This window comes from Melanostigma gelatinosum, assembly GCF_949748355.1.
Source record: "Melanostigma gelatinosum genome assembly, chromosome: 20".
Classification (NCBI taxonomy): Eukaryota; Metazoa; Chordata; class Actinopteri; order Perciformes; family Zoarcidae; genus Melanostigma; species Melanostigma gelatinosum.
In genome coordinates this window covers 16,765,725-16,784,673 of record NC_136653.1, presented here as the reverse complement: position 1 = coordinate 16,784,673, position 18,949 = coordinate 16,765,725, and the positions used below count along the sequence as shown (strand labels likewise).

Here is an 18,949-nt window from a genome sequence, read left to right as displayed (position 1 = left end):
TGGCCCTGAGGGCTCAATGCACTTAGAAAACACATGCAGATAGATGGAACTAAAGACTTGTTTTGGGGATTTATTGGATAAATCCACCTTTTTGGGGCCGTAAAAATGAAACTATTTGAGAATTTTTACAGGAAATCTGCGAACACATACAGTAGATATCCGAAATGTGACAGGAGAGATGCTTCTTTTCTTGTATTTTATAATTTGAAGGATTATTAAATGCCAGAAGAAGTCAAATCATCCAGTATTTCACACACAAATATAGAAAAGTCTGAAATGTTAATGTGACCGAGTTGTTTCATCTTGGGACCCCCAGGGAGGGAACCACTTATCGAAGTAATGTCAAAGTTTGTGTGGTTTCAAAAGTCCCTGCATGGCTGGGTCAACCCGTTAGGAGGCTCCGGGGCTAAAACACATGAACCTAGATCATTTTTTACGTAGTAAAACCAGAGGAGAGCTGCTTGATGATCTGTTGAGTACTTTAAAGTAGGAGCCTGAGAGCTCGTTTCTGTATTTACATAATATCTCTTGGTTGTTTTTTTGTATTGTATCATGTGTCTTGGTTGTTTTTTGCATCATGTCTCTGTATTGTGTTGCATTTTCTAACTTTGCAGCGCTTCGATACACAAAAAAAAAAAAAAAAAATCATGACAAAACAGCCAGGATAAATATAAAATAACTTTTATGTGTAGTCAATATTTCAACCTTTAATGTACAAGCGAACATCAGCAATAGCCTCTCAGACTGTCTATTGCTTTTTGAAATGGGACAGAATATCGTATCGGCATGACAGAGACTTTGGCATACACAGACCAACTTCACTCCATCCACAGGCACACGAAGCAAACATAAAACCGACACTGCCAACTTCTCATCAACGTCCCCTTCATTGTTCACGGACACGATGCAGCCAAATGTGTGTGTGTGTGTGTGTGTACATTACAAACAAAGCGACAAAAGCAGCAATAATGCCTCACATTGCAACAGATAAATAATGGAGAGATGTTTGATTTTTGAGCGTCTTCGAAAGTGCAAACTATCGTAACGTGCGTCGTCCTGACACACACTTGTAGCTGATCACTTCGTGGTCCCGGAGGCACTTGAGATTTTGTGCAACTTTCTGACACCAAACAGGCACAAGATCACACCGGCAGCTGAGAGGGGACAGTTCAGAGGGGAGAGTAGTGGAACACACACACTTGAGAGGACTGAACATTTCAGTTATTTGACACAGTCAAAGCTTTAACCAATCCATGTCACACTGATACAACATGACATAAAACAAAAACAAACGTATATATAGATATATATTTTAAAAAGCCTTCGGTCTCAGTATGCATCAATATTGAGATTGTCCATACAGCTTGTGTGTAAATTTGGTCGACCAAGTTTACGAGCGCGAATGAAATGTTTGAATTAGTCGATGCCAAAATAATATAATATAATATATATATATATATATATATATATATATATATATATATAGTTATGACAAAACGAGGAATGTTGTACTTAGAAATGTTAATTTAGGCTCCTTCAAGAAACATCGTTACAGGAGGTGTGAGATGGCTGAACTGCAGCTTATTGTTCTGATCACAAAACCATTTACACGCGACATTTGGCACTTGGACAAAGAAACCAATAAATGACAGCGTTTCCCAAAAACACACCAAGTGAAACAAACTCTACATTGATACATTAGTGCCCTAAACATGTGCGTGGAGACATTTAGAGGATATATATATATATATGTATATATTATGCTGCTGTGCTAATCTTTTGTTCGGATCAGAAATATGTTTTCATGTCATTAGATCTCCCAAGAAATCCCAACTGTCACCTAAACTGCAACGGTTGAGTAAAAAACTAAAATCAGATAGTCGTCTAAGAAACAAACTAAAGCAACATTGATATTTAAGGGATGAAAGAGGTTGTGAAGACACAATTATTACATAAAATACAGTCATTATTCAGATTTGGTGTCTTAAAAAAAGTGCCACGAGCCTCGGGAGGCGGATAAAGTGATCAGCCGTCTAAAATAAGACAGAATGAGGGGAAATAACACTTCAGTATACCTTTTTGTCATTCCTTTATAAGGCGCTTTGTGAGTTTAAAACATTAACAAACGCAACAAACTTGAATCGATAAAGTGTGAATATAAAATACTATCTCCCATACTTCCTCCACATATTCAATGTGAATCAGAGCAACCTTTCAGGGCTAACAATTCATCAGTCTCTCAAATCTATCTACTGTAATCACATTTAATTTCGAGCTTGAGATCATTTGATTTGGAATCTCTTGTCCCCTGAAATATATATTTTTAAAAAGCATATTATGTGCGAACACGCGCTGTCGAGCGTTTTTTAATCTGCCCGGTCGGATGCTGTTAAAAGCTACTTGAACAGTTGGACCGAAGCAACAACCAACCACACCGCCGTCATATTGTACGTTCATGTCTCGGTGGTGATGAAGAGGGTGCACAGTGACGTGGCATCAAATTGTGAGTGTTTCAAGTTTGAAGGATCTCATCGGTTGGTAGAGTGAGTCAGAAGATCTTTTGGTGGTCGTTGCGGGTTACACAGGCATGTGCATCTCAGAGTACTCATCGTGACACTCGCGCTCGTCAAACTTGGGCTCTGCGTCGTCTGCATCCAGCTGGAGGAGGAAGAAGACGCATCAGGATTCAGTATTTTGGAGCATTAAGCTTCGGCAAATTCAACATTTTATACGAAACATTTTCCTAAAAAGTTTACACTCGGTATGAGGCATCGTGAATATATTTCGTTCCTTGATGTAATCTGTGTAGTTACTCATCAAAGCAACATTTGTGCATCTTTGCGACGAAAGAGACATCCTACATTTCCCAGAATGCCTTAGACGCGAGCTCGTTGTCATCCGTGTCTTTTTCTAAGTCACAGTGGAAATGTTTCGTATCTTTATTGTCAGAAGTCACATCTTCAACAGAGGAAAAGGGGGAATTACATATAAAGAACCTAAAAAAAACATAAATACAACCAAACTATATAATCTCATATATTTTGGGGGGGGGGAGGGTTTTATTCCTTAGCTGGTGAATACGGCAGTGGTGCGGGGGTATAAAGCAGCATATTGCGCCCTCCTGTGGGCAACTTACACATGAAATCTCTCTGGCGGTGAAGATGCGGCGCAGCAGGAACATCTTGACAGGGATGGTGAGGATGAGGACGAAGGGGAAAGCCAGCGAGGCCTGAGTGGACATAACGGCCCACAGAGCCGCCAGACACACCACCTGGATGATGGTGAACAGATGCATGCGCAGCGTGCGGACCTGCAGGAAGCAGAGATCGTTCATAAAAACTCTCCAGCACCAGTGTGGGACCAGATAAAAATTATGTTTTTGTGAGAAACGATTGATTTTTGTTGTTCCCAATACAAACAGTTAAAAAACAGATGCTTATAATAGCTGAAATGATTTGTTGATTGATTGTTTAAGTCACTTATGAAGTAAAAATGTCAACCGCAACAGAATTTACAGTTTTTTTAATCCTCGTAACTTACCTTTGGGTATTGGCATTCCTCAAATGAATAACTTAATTACTGTTGGTTCTTGCTGGAAGAGCATCTCCAACCTTTTCATATTTTATAACTTATCCTATGACTCGTGTGATTTAATTAGATTCAGTTATTATTTCCATTGCTTTATGTGAAAACATGCTCAGCCTACATTACAAACGACGCTCTTCTCACCTTGCGTACGTAGGTGTGGTCAGGGTGATACTTTGGTGGCATGAGCAGCAGCATCATCCGCTCCGTTAGCTGGATACCGTTGAGGGACATCACACCCATGTAGAGGAAGATACCAAACAGCACCGCCAGGGGGATCCGACTCAGCAGATCACCGATCACAATGGACATACCTTGGGGGGGGGAATAAAATGCTAAATGTCCCTTGTTTTCCAACAGATATTGGCTTCAACAAGTGGAAAGAGCAGCGATGAGATTTCAATGTCCGACACTCACCAACCATGATGGCCACCAGGAGCCCGGTGACCCTCTGCTCCTTCACCTCCTGGATGCGGGGCTTGTCTCCGGGGGCCACGGCCTTGCTCATGACAGTGAGGGCGTTGACGTGGGTCACCGAGCGAACGGTCGCGGCGGCCATCCACGGCAGGCCGAACAGAGCCGAGCAGCCGCCCAGCACCACGATCAGCAGCAAGTCCAGATGGAAACCAGAGCCCTTCACCAGCATCCGCTCCTTCTTACTCACGATCAGGCTGCGGGGAGTCGGGGAGCAACAACAGATGTAAACAGACTGAGCAATGCACGTTAATACTTTAAGATCCCGTTATATCGGTTTCAGGCCGTACCGTAGAGATGAGTCAAACTCACTCACAACAAACGGACTCTTGAAATGTCACATCGTCGAGTAATTCTGACGATAATCCTTTTTAATGTGACTTGTGACTCACGTGGTGATCTGAGTCTCCATGAAGATGAGGATGAAAACCAGCAGAGCGGGCAGACAGCAGGCAAACATCATCCAGACGGGGAATTCTCCGTTGGTCCCCAGCGGACTGATGATCCAGCCGCGCTCGGAAGGAGTCGTCACATTGAAACCAAGAGGAACGCTCAGTTTCTACACGACGACAGAAAAGAACACGATGATGATCGTCTGCGTTGTTGTGAATCTTAAGCCGTCGAAAGTCAAACATTTATAAGACATAAGAGTGGTAGTGTTTCAGTGGTACCTGTGTGAAAGTGTCGTCTATACTGTAATCCACCAGCACCATGATGAGGATGGCAATCGGGACGCCAAAATCTCCAATAATCCTGCGCAACTTAACACATAAGATGTGATAGTTTGAGCACAACTGTCAGCTTCACGGACCACATCCAAGAATAAATAAAGAAGTCTTAGATACTGTGACTGCACAATGACTGGAGACAGGAGGAAACACCAAGCACATCTCAAGCTCACTAATCAACACCTTCTATTTCGTTTTTGTATTATTTCTATTTGGTTCATGCAAGCTTAAAGAAAGATGTGGGTGACATATTTAGGGGTTGGTGTTGGGAGAACTGGTGTTTTTAAAGTGAACTTAGCTCCTCACCCTTCCAGGGAAGAACGCACTGTTCTTGAACTTGCGCAGGTAGAAAGCGATGAAAAAGGTTCCGGCCATGAGAACCAGAGAGAGCAGCGCGGTGTTGGGCTCGGTTAGGTCCGCCACCGGCAGGGTGCCGTTGCTCAGCACGAGTGTGATATTTGCTGTCGAGGAGTCCACTTTTGTGCCGTTGTTAAGGGAGCAACGTTTCAGCGGGTGCTCCTTGAAAATCTGCCAGACGACACAGGAGGTTCAAATGAATGCAATGTACGCACACATGTACACCAGCTGGATTATCACTCATCACTCTTTGAGGTAGCACAACCGCACTTTCTGGAAAATGAGATTATCCCGAAGCCAAAAGCCTTTCAAGTCTGTGCCATGACACTCTAAAAATAGCAAACCTTCCAAAATCATAAGCCTGGATAATAGTTCAACTTTTAATCCATTTAACTTTCAAGGACAATCAATCACGGGAGATTTCAAATGCACTCGTTAGAAAAACATGCTCATTTCAACCCCGGGATTTGAATATTGTCCAAAGATTAGTCTGTTCAGTTTAGTGTCAGGGACGTGAACACTCAGCCTGCCAACAAAAACTTTTTGTAATCAGGAGTTGTTATTTCAGGTCTCAGCTGTACCCAGGCCAGCTTGTTGAAGGTCTCGCAGATGAAGATGAGGGAGATGAGGAAGGAGAAGATCTCCTGGGTGAAGCGGGACACGAAGCGGACCAGGAAGCTTCCCTCGAAGGCCACCACGACGATCACGATGACGATGAGCCAAAACCCGATCCACACGCGGCCGGTCAGGTACTCCATGTCGTTTGCTTTGCAGAACTGTGAGGACATAAAGCCAAGACACTCATCAACTGGAAAAAGCTCACGGCTGCCATGAAAACCCTTTTCCTCAAACAGCCTCTTACTGTGAGTGATGGGGTCCTACATTATGGAATAGATGGTTAGCTTAGCATTAAGACTGAAAACAGAAAAGCATTAGCCTGGCTCTGTCTAAAAGTGACAAAAATCCCCCTTCAAGTAAAAGCAACACATAACCCCCGTGAAACCTTTAACGGGGGTTATGTGTCGGACAACAAGACTTCAGGTGACTCCTTCCGGTCAAGAAATGTCCCATAACTCCTCTAGAACCACAACGTGTCGTATTTATACGACAGTTTTTCAGATCAGAGGATCAGAAGATCAGATGTTGCTGCTGGTAGTCAAATTTTTGTTCACTTCGGACAAAGGTGAGCGGGTTCCCCGTTTCAAATCTTTGTGCTAAGCTAACCCGCTTCGAGCTGTAGCTTCATATTTAGCGTACAGATACTCTCGCCCTTTTAAACCTTGAAAGTAATGATAAACTGGATTTTATATTGTAGGCTGTTGTTGTTGTCCAGAATCGTTAGTTGTTGTTGTTGATCAACGTACACTGTAGAAGGCTTCTTCAAAGACCAGCAGGGGTCCGGAGAAGCCCACAATGAGTAGCGGCTGCGCTCCGAGCAAGCAGAAGATCACACCCTGCACTGCTGTCGACACAATCAGCTCAGAAACGCCAATCAGACCCTCCGTCTTCTCACCTAGCAACAGACAAATAACACGGTAATGAACACCAACAGCGTTTAATGGTTGGTTAATAGATCATGGAGAGAATCGTCAAGACAAAAACATGAAAAGGGGTTTCGACACACGAGACGATGAACTGAATCTACAGTAACTCGACTCCTGCTCACCCAGTAGGCCTCCGAATGTTATGGCTGGAGAGAGGGCAGCGAAGTAGATGAAGATGACGGCAGCCATGCACTGACTGTTCAGGGCATCCTTGAAGTCACTGAGGTACTTTGGGTAGCGGCGCCGCACGTCTCGTACGAGCCCACCAAAGGGGCGTCTGGTGCGCTCTAAAGGGTCGTCTGACTTCTTCAAGGGTGCGAGGAGGGCCTCTGTGCGACGGGAAAGAGCCGGTTAGTAATTACAACGACAGGAAGTCATAGAACAGCGGCTGACATTTCCTTCGACACGGCCACAAATGATGTGATTTATCACCTTTTTCTTCCTTGCTTTTAGGCTCCTTGGCCAGTTTGGTCCCCTGCTCCTCCCTCTTGCGCAGCATCTCCCTCTGGAAGCGAGCGACAGAGCGCAGCAGCTCGTCGCCTCCCATCTCTGAAGGCGGCAGCACGATGCTGCAGTCCAGGAAGCTGTTGATGGCGTTCAGCAGGTCCTGCCTGTCGTCTGCCAGGTAAGCTGCCTCGTGGAATTGCTGGATGGAAATTCAGATTCAAAAACAGACTCAAATTATAATTTTTTAGAGGGGAAAGAAAATATCATTGCTTCATTGTTTCCTTGTTCCTCGACTTTTATGCGATTTAGGTTTTGTGTATAGATAATGACTATCCCTGAATGTCTTCAGCTCGCTCACCTTGTCAGACATGAGTGTGGAGATGGAGCGTCCTATCTGGTGATAGTCTATGCTGGTGGTGGGGGGTCCCAGCAGAACGAAGAGAAACCTGACCGGTACGGGGACCTCGAGGACGGACTCCAGCTCCACGGCCTCCTGCAGTCGCACGAACGCCATGGTGGTCTGCTCCAGGAAGTCCACGCTGCCTGGAAGATGGGCGGGACGTAACAGTCAAAAAACAGACTTCACTGAGTAAAAGTGATTTTTAATTGATAAGATATGTTTAAGTTAAGTGCGTGTGGTTTTCAAGACTCACCCACAAGGACAACAGTGGCCTCGGCATTCTCAGGAATCTTCTCCAGCAGCTTCAGCTCATGTTTGGATTTGGACCGGTGCATGCCGGACACCGACATCGTCTCCTTCTGCTGTAAATCGCAAGAAGCACAATCAGGATAACGGAAACTTGTTACCAGGACTTTTTGAGAATCTGCAGTAGTCTTACCTGGGCCTCGTTCTTCTCCACGTCGATGCGCGTCTCCGTGTCCCCCGCGGTGTGGACGCCGCCCATGAGCGGGTCGGTCACCGACGGCTCAGGGTGATGGGTGTGATTGGCACTGTGGTGATGCGTCATCAGGCTGCCCAGGCTGGCCGCGGACATGTTCCTGGGGAAAGGGCTACTGTGCTCCTTCTCATCGCTCGGGTGACTATGGGAGGCGGGGGAGAGGAAGAGAGAGGGTGAGAGCAGGAGGAAGAGAGGCAGTGACAAGGCATGAAGCCACCGAGTAGCAGAAGTGTGCAGCAGTGACGGAAACATCCGTTTAATTCTGGTTTATCCTCATGATTAACAGAATGAAATAGTGTTAGCTTAGGAAGTGTAGTGTTATGTCAACACGCTGTAATGATTAAAAGCATTACCAAGAGGCATACCACATAAACCTCAACGTCCATGGTCAGTATGCAAAATTAACAATTTTCTGCAACAGAATAATCTTGCATTGGTTTATTTGCAGCCTATTACTACAAATAAATCTGTGCGCTCCAGTCATTTTTTCCTCATCCTCGTTGTGAGAAGCACCTGATTCAGCTGCACATTACCGGAAGATGCAAGGAGAACCCCCTTTTCACCCGATCTTGCCCGCCACCTCACTTAACTTGGGACCAGTAACCAGTAATCAATGTAACATCAGTGAGTATTTGATGAGAAAATAACTTTCCAGCCTATAACGAGCAAACGACTCATGTCACAAAACACTGCTTTCCAAACTAAAAGAGCTAATCACTATGTAGTGGTAATATTGTGGTAAAACTTTGCCTCAAACTTACTTCTGATTCTTGTAAGAAAGAAACAAATCCATCAGTGAAGCTGAACTCCCTCACTCGGTTACTCAATATCCTCTTAAAAGGAAATGACTGCGTGTTTGTTGCAGTCTGGTGCTGCAGGTTACCTGTGTTTCAGCAGCAGGGCCCTCAGGACGTTGGCTCGGTCCTCAGCTTTGATCTGGTCAGATATGATCATCTGTTCCACCACCTGGTGGGCGATGCCCGGCAGGGTCTTCTGGTCCAGGTCCAGCAGCACCGCACCTGTGGACGCACACATACCGAGCTCAGCAGTCTGTGAACGGCATCGCTGACTTTAAGGCTTAAAAAGTAAACTCTGCTTCCATTTCTTACCGTGCGAGATGGTCTTCCGGAGCTCCAGCAAACTGCGGAAAGACAGCGAGGCCACGTGAGGTTTCCCCCAGCGGTCGGTCTCCTCCTCAACGTCCTCCTCAAACTTGATCCATCGAGCCGTCTCCTTCCACTGCATCTCCTGGTTCTTGTCCATAGTCAGCTCATTCAGCTCCACGAACACCTGGAGACGTCACACAGGAACACGTGCAGGTGAGATGGAGTCCACACAGTCCAGACTGTCCACACAGAACCACATGCACGTCCAGCACCTGCCAAATATTCAACTCAACAGCCAAAGTACTTTGTTTGTAGTCAGTTGATTCAGTGGAGCATTTTGCACGACAACATCAGAAAACAGACTCCATGCTTACCAGGTTACCAGGTGATGTATTTAAATTCACTCCACACACACACAAAGGATACATCTTGTCCATGTTATCACACTAGATGTTCAACTTAGAAGTTGCATAAAAACACAGGAAAAACAGCCAATGATAGCTTAAAAGCTTAATAGTCACAGGAGAGACTATAATCTTCAGCTTTCCCAGCATTAAATATCTGTTAACGAGTTATTAAGTGATCACCATGCTGGTGAGTCACAATCCCGTGAGATGAAGACCAAAAAACTCTCCCTTAATACAGCATATCGTCTGCCATGCCTGTGAAATCACGCTCACACGGATCAAACCTGACTCTGGCCGGTGACCCAGCCTCACCTTCTGGTACCGAGCCATCATGTCGTCCTTGTCCAGCAATACGCCTTTGAGACGCGAGACAGAGCGGTACAGAACCACCGGGATCGACTGGAGGAGCGAGACGGTGCAGGAGAGGACTCAAACGCTGATACCACGGACAACGGCACAAAAGGGCGGGACCCTCACTTTTACACACACGCTCACAGGTAACTCTTCCTCATCACACACACCTGTTGTTTACGCGGGCTGCTGGAGGCTCAGAGCAGTGTTTGAGAATGTGTGTTAATAAAACATAGCTCTCTCTCTCTCTCTCTCTCTCTCTCTCTCAGGCGCTCTCAGTGTCTGGTTACCAAAGCTTCTCTCTGCCCTCTTTTTCTTTTCGTGTGTGAAAGGAAAGATCTCATTCATTCATTTTTAATTGTCTGCTTCCCTCCCTGTCCCATCCACAAAAGAGAGAGGACGGTGCTAAATTTGAGGGAGGGAAAGATGAGAAAACATTTCCCAGGATTTGCTATGATTTATGGCTACATTTTAAAACACAAAATCGATTAAAAAAAATATTAAAACGGCACCGAAAAAAAAGTTGTTCTCCCCAAAACTTTTGCAGCTGAATTTAAAAAGCCCAGTCAGTAATTTTTCAGACCAAATAAATAACAGAAGTCTTATTTATGACAAATATAGCATTTACCATACTTTTAGACTTTAGTTAGTCTACACATTACAAGTCTATTATAATTTTTTTAATGGGTTTTAATGTTACCGAAACAATTAGCTAATTAAGTCGACAAAACATTCAGTTTCATATTGTTAAATTGTTCTGGGGTTGGGGCTGTTGGTTGAACAAAACAAGTTACATTTAAAGAATTAACTAATGATAAAAATAATCATAAGTTGCAGCCCAAGTTATCGTATATTTTATTCTTCAAACACAGATTTCTTAAAATCCTGAAAATAGTTAGTTGTTGTATAAATGGAGCATGAACCTTGCAATACATCTAAGGACTGAAAAAAAAGATCTAAAAATAGTGTGATTTTTAAACCGGTTACTTGCATTTATTTTTTTATCTATTTACTGATATTTTGTAATTCAAACGACTGATTACAATAACAGTTAACAGATTAATTGAGCAAGAAAATGATCATAAGCGGTCGCCCTAGTTCTGGTTTCTGATGATGAGTTCACTCTTGTTTACCTTACGATGACAGATTGTGTCTTAAACGTTACCAAAACTAAAAGATTATACCCCAGTAACTTATACTAATACAAGTACATGTTTGCAAAAATAAATGTTGGTACTGATGAGCCTGAAAAACGGGACAAACATCATCTTACTTGGCAGGTTATTCGTTGATGCGCGTCGGGCTTCATGCCTCACCTCATGTGGGGTTCGGTCCTGCTTGCGGCTGCGAGTGGTCGGCTCTGTGTGGTCCTTGCCGGTGTGCACCACTTGTCCCTTGGTGCTCTTTCTGACCAGGTGTCTGCGCACGCCGGGAACATCTTCAAAACGATGACCTGGAAGAGAAGAAGAGGCAAGAAGAGGAAGAGTGAGATGTGTTGAAGAATACGGAGAAGATGGACGGGCAGTGACTTTAAACGTCAGACACCCTCACATACTCATTTTAACCAAAAGCAAACAAGTCAATGAACATGGCATCCAAATAATAGAACTGGAAATTAAATCCCGGCACAGCACATAGGCTGCACAATGTCACAGTCGTATGTTGTGCTCCTGCAGCCCTCAGCATGCACACGTTGACCCGACACCCAAGTTCAAATCTCAGCCCACCGAGTCACAACGGGCCAGGCCACTTTGCCTTTGTCTCTGTGGTCCCTCAGCAGGGAGTAGAGTTACTCAGGCTGGCATCACACCAGGCACTGAAAAGGATGTGGAGAGAGACACCGGATGGCACAGACACAACACTGCCAGTGGGAATTGTCCCATCAGGTGTTACGAAAATCAAAAAAAAAAACTCGCAAAAACGGTTAATGGAACAAAACCACAAATTATATATATAAAAAATAAGAATAATCTTAGCATAACCTTATAGGTACAGTAATAAGGGAGACTCCCTCCAAGAATACCTATTTCCTTACCTTTATCAGAGCTTGTACGTCCTATGAAACAAACTGTGATGCTGTTCGGGGTCTTCATCAATGTTTCAAGTCACTGCAAGTTCAGACAAACTATTGATGAGCTTTTCAGCTTTGGTTTACAGAAAGGCTCTCTAGTCAGGTTGCTTCATGAAGTCTGAGGTTTGGGGGCAGACCCTGGAGTAAGATGAGGCCCGACTGGCATGAGGCTCTTGAAGGAGGAGGAGGGTCTGTGGTGGGCGTACGGTGGCTGCTGGCACCGCCGTCAGACTACGCGACGCCCTCAAACTGGAGCGTGCAACTTGTAAAGGTTTTTTTTAACGAATCAGGAAAAAAAAAAAAGAAATTGCTGTTTTTTGACCGGCGCCTGAACCCCACTCAAACTATCAGACTGCATCAGTGAGCGGAGGTTTTAATTTGCTCAGGTCGGACAAAAGGGGAAGAACAGTGATCTAATAATTCCTATTGTTGAGCAGCAGCCAGAGACGGAGACACTTTCCCAGGATGATTTACGGTGGCGGGATTCAGATAAAAGAAGACGCGGAGAATACGTGGTGATGGACCTGTTGGGTGGCTCGACTCTGTATCACTAATCCCTTTAAAAGACCAAATATCTAGACAATATTAAGCCCCTACCTCCATCCTCATTCCACTAATGAATGAAGATTGTTAACTGAGATCCAGGTTTCACAATTAGCCACCATGTTGGCTTGGGCACGAGTCCAAGGGCCTCAGCTGACAGCGGGAACGGCTGATTTAATAACGTGGGCCTGTCTGCCACGCTCTCTGATAAACCGCTGCTCTCTGCTCAGGGGTCGGCTCCCTTACGTAAATCTCCCCGGCCCTGAACACGACCCCACGCTGGGGCCGGGAACGTCACAGGGCGGCGGGGAGCCGACCGCAATGTAGAAGGCCCTGGAGGTGGCCCCGCCCTCGCCCCAATGTTACTGGAGGAATCTGAGCATCAACAAATCCAAGACCGGCTGTCTGAATTCTTGTTGTTGTGATTAGAGGTTGAAAATGCAGTTTGCATCCATGTCTGTCCAAAATGTCAACACTTCATCATTTTATCCTTCAAGACATTTGTAGAACAAACAACCCAAAAACACGGCATCAAAATACACAAAAACACCATCAACTACACTACTACTGTACCCAATGTTTGTGACATGACCACAGCTTTGTTGACGTTTCTTTTGTCGGTAAAAAGAATAATAATCTTTAAAGTTTAAACCTGCAATCATTGCATTTTTTAACCATGACACAATACATCTAAATTGATTTCACTGCAGAATTTATGATAGCTGTTAATACTCTTACAGGTACAAGTAGTCGTAAGATCAATTGTTAATATAAAAATAATGATTACAGCCTAAGAGCCTTGGGTGAAGGAATGCACTTACTTTAAAGCATTTTAAAAAAGGCACAAAATCTACTTAATTAAAATAATCACTCGTGTCCTTATGACCCACCTGGTGAACTAAAGTCTTCCAAGCAAGTTTTAAGAACATAAAATCTACCAAGTGAGAATTCATCTGTACTCACTCTTGATGCCGTCCAGGTCAGCGGAGGCCAGCGTCTGAGCCTCGCTCTCGTCAGTGGGGATGCGTTGGTACTTGGCCTCCTCAGCGCCCGTCATGTTGCCTGTGCGTCTGCGCTCCTGCAGGTCGTAGCCGCGGCTGCCGGAGGATGCCCGGGCCAGCGGTACGTGTTCGGGTGGCCCCGGCTGGGGAGAGGAGCTGGCAGCGTCGGATGAGGCCAGCTTACTAGACAACAGCAGAAAAGCATCAGAAAGTTGTTGCTCAGGAAATGACAAGCGGCTGTTTTATTGTCATTTTCTTTAGTTGATCAAACATTTTCCGCAAGAGAAGTTTTACATGTAAAGCTGGAAACGAGTAAAAAAAAAACCCAACAACTTCCTGATACTTGGTGATTTGGTTGTCTCCACATTTTAGTCATCATCTTCTGATTGATGCATTAGATCCCACTAATGCTGCTCTTTATAAAACAGGTTTGCAACTCTCAGCTCAAAACCCTAAAAATGTTAATTGATGTGGCGAGAAAAAATGCTCGGCGACTACAAATCCTTTCAAAGCACTTTTGAAATAAACAGAATGAACTCACCGTCCTTTAAACGCCAGCTGCCCACAGCATTTCAAACGCAACTTTTTTCCTCAATTATTTCCCCCGTTTATCAGGATGTTAAATAAAACGAATCCACTATTAAGTTGCTCTCCAATGGACTAAAAACAAGCAATAGGTGTATATACGCAGTTTCATCCCAGCCAAGATTAGACCCTCATGAAGAGGAACGGTAAATGTCATAGATGGAGCCTCAGGCTGCCGAGGTGTGTTGTGTTGTCTATAGCGACAAGTGATATATGGGTCTCCAACGAGAGGATTACTCTGGTCCATCAGGTCGTGCCCAGCAGGCCCACTGGATGCCTGAGACGTGGTAACGTACAGTGTGTACCTCACCGACCAATCAGAAATGTGCCTGAGCCGTTCCACCCAATCAGAACGTCCGTGAGAACATTTCAGCAACATGGCAAAAACATGTGATCGTCACAGCAGGTAAAGCACGGTTATAAAGTGTCTCAGGCCCCTTTTTTTCAGTCCGAGAACTGGACTTTACTCACTCTGTGGAAGTTGCTTCTTCAGTATCTGCTCCCACCGCAGACTGTGGCACGATGTCGAGCTCACGGGCCGAGTGCGGGCTCTCTTTGGCCACATGGTCTTCATCCGAAACAAAGAACTGTGGAGGACATACAGAGCAGGAGAACACTGGTTACTGTAAAAAGAGACAACTTTCCTCTTTATGTTTGTCATAACGCCTTGATTAAGTATGAAGGATCCTAACTAAACATGTGTGTATTTGTGAGAGCAGAGCGATTGGTAGACCGTCAGAAATGCCAAACGTTGAAGGTTTTACCTTCTTAAAAGTGAGGATTTGCAGCCATTTCTATATTTTACGATACAGTAAACTGGATACTTTTTTGGAGTTTTGGTTTCCCTATTTTGTGACATTTTATAGGCACAACGATTAAAGATGCTCAGCAGATTTATCGCTGATTAAAATACGTGTTAGTTGCAGCCCTAGTTTTTGTAAAAACATGTAAAAAACAACAACATTATAAGCCCAAAAATAATACCGTCTGATACATTTTTACTCTAAATACAGTTTTAAAAGACTAAATTTGAACCAAAACAAATAATGTGTTCATGTAGACGTTATCCCTTCCACTCACTTATAAATTCACTTGAAGATTAATATGAAGGCAAATGATTACCTCCACATCTTTCGCTCTCTCCGACTCAGATGGAGCAGACGTGGTCTCCGTGGCCTCGTCGTCCTCCTCTTCATCCTCTCCCTCCTCTATGGCGCCGCTGCTGGCAACATGGCCGCTTTTGTGATCTTTGTCCTTTCTCCTTTTCTTGTTGCTCTTCTTCCTGCGTCCGTCGGAGGGCAGTTTGGACAGAGGTCGGTGGATGTGGTGAGAGGAGTGACGGTTGTCTGGGGAGAAGATAAAGCAGACACACAAACATGAGCTACTTACAGATCACATTTAAAGTTTTTTATTTCCCTGGATTGCTGAATGTTAACAATGAGGAGACCACCCCGTGCTTACATTCAATGTCCTCCTCGTGGTAGTTGTGGTGCTGTTCATCGGGTACGGCTGCAGCGGGGCTGAGGATCTGCTGGAAGCGCTTGACCCCCAAGGCTTTGTTCAGGTCCCCTTCATCCTCCTCTTCAGGGTGCGGAGGCCCGTGTAGTGTTGAGGCAGCAGGAGCCTCTGGCTGCAACACAACAAATGACCAAAATACATTAAAGAAATATAAAACGGAAGAAGAGACGATCCGTCAGTTGATCAGAATTTCAGAGATTCAAATATGAAAGACATTAGGAAATAATTATGTAAATAAATGCAGAAAACTATTAATCTGTAAAATAATCTAACAAAAAATCAAATTGTCCTTTCAAAGCCTGTTTAAGTAGTGAACAGGTCTACTGTAGCTCTGTCCCAATCAATTACGACACCAACTATCTACAGCATACCGAATAATAATAATAATAATAATAATAATCTCTACAGTACACCGTTTTTTCAGTTTGTATACAAGAGATCATACAAAACAGTTTCATATAAAAACAGGAAATATTTGCAATATGTGCACCATGCAAAGGCAATACAACTGACATTAGAAGGCTGCTGCTTACTAAACCAAACAAAGAGAAAGCTAAATATTTTTCTGTAAAATCAAAACTTATTTTGTCCCTTGTGGTGTTTCTTGAACCGTTTCACCCCCATCCTAAATTAGTTGTAATGTTTTCCAACAGCAATAAAGTTTTCTGCATTGCATTGTGGGAGAATAGTGTCCATCAACAGCACACTCATAAATGACGGTAGTCTGTACACTGACATGGAGACTCGCGTATTAAAACCTGCTTTGAACTTGCAGTATAGATTTAAAACACAGCGTACTGCCTTTCACCTCAACCAACACCAGAGGGAGTTCTGGCTCGACAAATGTCTCCACATTCAGGGAATCATACCACAAGTCCTCTCCTGCAGACATGCTCTTCTGAAAATGCAAACAATAGCCATGTGCTTTGATCGGTTACTCGTTTTCCACGCTGTGGTGTGACAGGGATCATGTGGGGGTGAGAAGAGATCTGTTTTCTTGCAGCAGGATGCCGTGCCCTGCTGCGCCCTGCTCTGCCGGTGGGATGTTGTGATAGGGATCGGCTGCAGCGACACAGCGAGTGGACTCTGGCTAACGGGATCGTTCTGTAGCCACCTCACGGCAGAGTGAATGTTGCGCAGGTGCATCAGACCCCGCGGCGAACCCTTCCTGAGGCACAACTCAGGGGCCACAAGTCATCTGATGCTCCCACAAATGGTTCTCAGGACACCCAACATGTCAATCGTATATTAGGTTTTCTTCAGAGCTGCAGGGACTAACAGAAAGTCCTACTCTTCATGCCACACACAGGTGACAGAAACAGAAAGCCCTGCGCTGAACTGTGGACAGGCTGAGACTTATGAGTAAAAAAAAGAAAGACAGGTCAGCCTGTTAAGCACACATTCAATATTGACCCAAATTTCAATTCCTCATGTAGCCTTTTTTTACCTGGCGGATCAACAAGAGTTCCAGAGAACAAACTATACGTTCACCTCAGCGACCTCCTGAACACACTGCCAAAGACAATTCAGCCCTTTAAAGCACCAAACACTGTCGCTTTAAGCTGCCGAGCGGATTTCTAAGGGCCTAAATAAAAAAACGCGTCTCTTTAAAACTACAAATGTTGAGTTGAAGATCAGATATTAGAGTAGCTTGATAAAGTAGTCAGTTTTTGCAACGGTTTCATCAAAGAGGAACTTCTTCATTTCTGCAAATAGGCATCACCCCACGTCTGCGTCGCTATCTCAACACTTGCGATATTTAATTAGATGACCGTTCAGAATCCCATCCAGATGTTTGCCGCTACACTATCCAGCAGTTTATTTTTACAGAGCTCTCATTCATATCATGGTTTCACAATGAATCCCTAGAGGTGGGAGAGATGTGTGAGGGATTCTCAAGGAGGTGAGAGAATTTTCCACAACCGAAAACCATGTGCAAAGAAAGAAGCCGAGGGGAGCCGAGTAAAAACAAAAACTGACCAGACGGCGAAGAAAAACTTTGACTAAGAGTGTCAGGGACTTACCTCGCTCATGGCAACGTGAGCTTAATTGCAATCAGCGTTTTTGGTGGCAACAAGTGTCACTGCCCTCCACCATGGCACAACTGGAGCACTGGCCCTCAACACCTCTATTAAGACCTGCAGGCAGGAGACGTCCCTCTCCCCCTCAGCTTATCAAAGCGTTGCGATGCCCTAATCAGAGCCCTATCGGCCAACCTGCCACCTTCACCGGTCTGCCCATTGTACCGGGGCAGAATAAACAAGACTCTCGTTCTCGCTTTGAGGACAAACGCTGGCTGAAAGGACAAGCCGTGTTTGAACAGGAACAAAACCTCACGTTGACATTCATCTCCACACTTTCACTTAATATTGACCAAGGTGCTCTTAGTCGGTCTGCCTCGAAGGACTATGTAAATCGTCAGATGTTTAGTTCCTATGCATTTACAAAGGATGCCTTTTTGATGACTAATATTGACAGAAGACCTGTTAAGAAACAGGCTAGAATGAAATGAGATTAAATACGTGTGTGCACCAGAAAGGTTGAAATGACAAATGACTGAAAACACATTTGACCGATGAACAAAAATATCAAACTTAGCAATTCATTAACCAAACAAAAAAAAAAAAAAAAAAAAAAAACTTGCGTTCAGAATTTGCCTACATCTTTAGTTTAACTTCAGTCTTAAAGTTGAAATTAGTACAAGCATGTTGGTACCTTTCAACAAGAGCATTCTCATAAGTCTTGATAAAAGTGCCACTAAACTTGTTTTAGCAGTCAAGATTTCGAATTTATACTTGTGAAAGCAGATATTGTAAATCCAATTCACCACAAAGTTTCTCGAAATATTTACGACCAAGAGAAATATTATTTTTGCATAAAAGACTGCTGAAAATGAGAAAATGAACGTAATCTTTTTTGCTTAAACTTGTTTAAATGGTTGCCAAATAAGAGTTAAGGAAATGCCAGTAAACAAGCCACGCTAGCAGCGCTGTGTTGCTGCAGTGGTTTGAGCTAAATGCCAACATTAGCATGCTGACTTGCTCACAATGTTTTTTTAAGCAGGTGTAATTTTTACCATGTTCAGCTTCTTAGTTTAGCACGTTAGCATGCTAGAATTTGCTAACTAGCATGGAGCACAAATTACAGCCGAGACTGCCGGGAATGACATTTGTTTTGCAGGTACTTTGTCATAAGCTCAAGAAATTAAAATGTTGACCTGGTGATGTTGCTAGATGAAGGGTTAAGAGATCTCCAAAGTTGTTACAATGCATCCTCAGGGGGGCATGAATGTCTGTACCAAATTTCATGGCAATCTATTGAATAGATTCTATT

The 18,949-nt window shown here is 44.0% G+C and overlaps 1 protein-coding gene across 3 annotated transcripts in view; it reads right to left on the bottom strand.

Moving 5' to 3' along the window:
* Positions 1–665: 665 nt before the first annotated feature.
* The window catches only part of slc4a2b (solute carrier family 4 member 2b), a 30,002-nt gene continuing 11,718 nt past the window's right edge, over positions 666–18,949 (bottom strand). The window contains exons 4-25 of one of the 3 annotated variants that reach the window (XM_079292000.1): positions 15,560–15,728; positions 15,221–15,444; positions 14,570–14,685; positions 13,476–13,696; positions 11,215–11,351; positions 9,860–9,946; positions 9,144–9,324; positions 8,918–9,053; positions 7,975–8,176; positions 7,789–7,897; positions 7,494–7,678; positions 7,121–7,334; positions 6,811–7,017; positions 6,509–6,657; positions 5,726–5,920; positions 5,094–5,315; positions 4,731–4,820; positions 4,452–4,618; positions 4,003–4,256; positions 3,730–3,899; positions 3,137–3,310; positions 666–2,658 (exon numbers count right to left, since the gene is read on the bottom strand). In XM_079292000.1, coding sequence (XP_079148126.1) covers positions 2,578–2,658; positions 3,137–3,310; positions 3,730–3,899; positions 4,003–4,256; positions 4,452–4,618; positions 4,731–4,820; positions 5,094–5,315; positions 5,726–5,920; positions 6,509–6,657; positions 6,811–7,017; positions 7,121–7,334; positions 7,494–7,678; positions 7,789–7,897; positions 7,975–8,176; positions 8,918–9,053; positions 9,144–9,324; positions 9,860–9,946; positions 11,215–11,351; positions 13,476–13,696; positions 14,570–14,685; positions 15,221–15,444; positions 15,560–15,728 — 3,690 coding nt within the window. In that variant the 3' untranslated portion in view covers positions 666–2,577. Of the gene's footprint in view, positions 2,659–3,136; positions 3,311–3,729; positions 3,900–4,002; positions 4,257–4,451; positions 4,619–4,730; positions 4,821–5,093; positions 5,316–5,725; positions 5,921–6,508; positions 6,658–6,810; positions 7,018–7,120; positions 7,335–7,493; positions 7,679–7,788; positions 7,898–7,974; positions 8,177–8,917; positions 9,054–9,143; positions 9,325–9,859; positions 9,947–11,214; positions 11,352–13,475; positions 13,697–14,569; positions 14,686–15,220; positions 15,445–15,559; positions 15,729–18,949 lie in introns of those variants that run through there. The other 2 variants (XM_079292001.1, XM_079292002.1) reach the window with 2 other exon arrangements.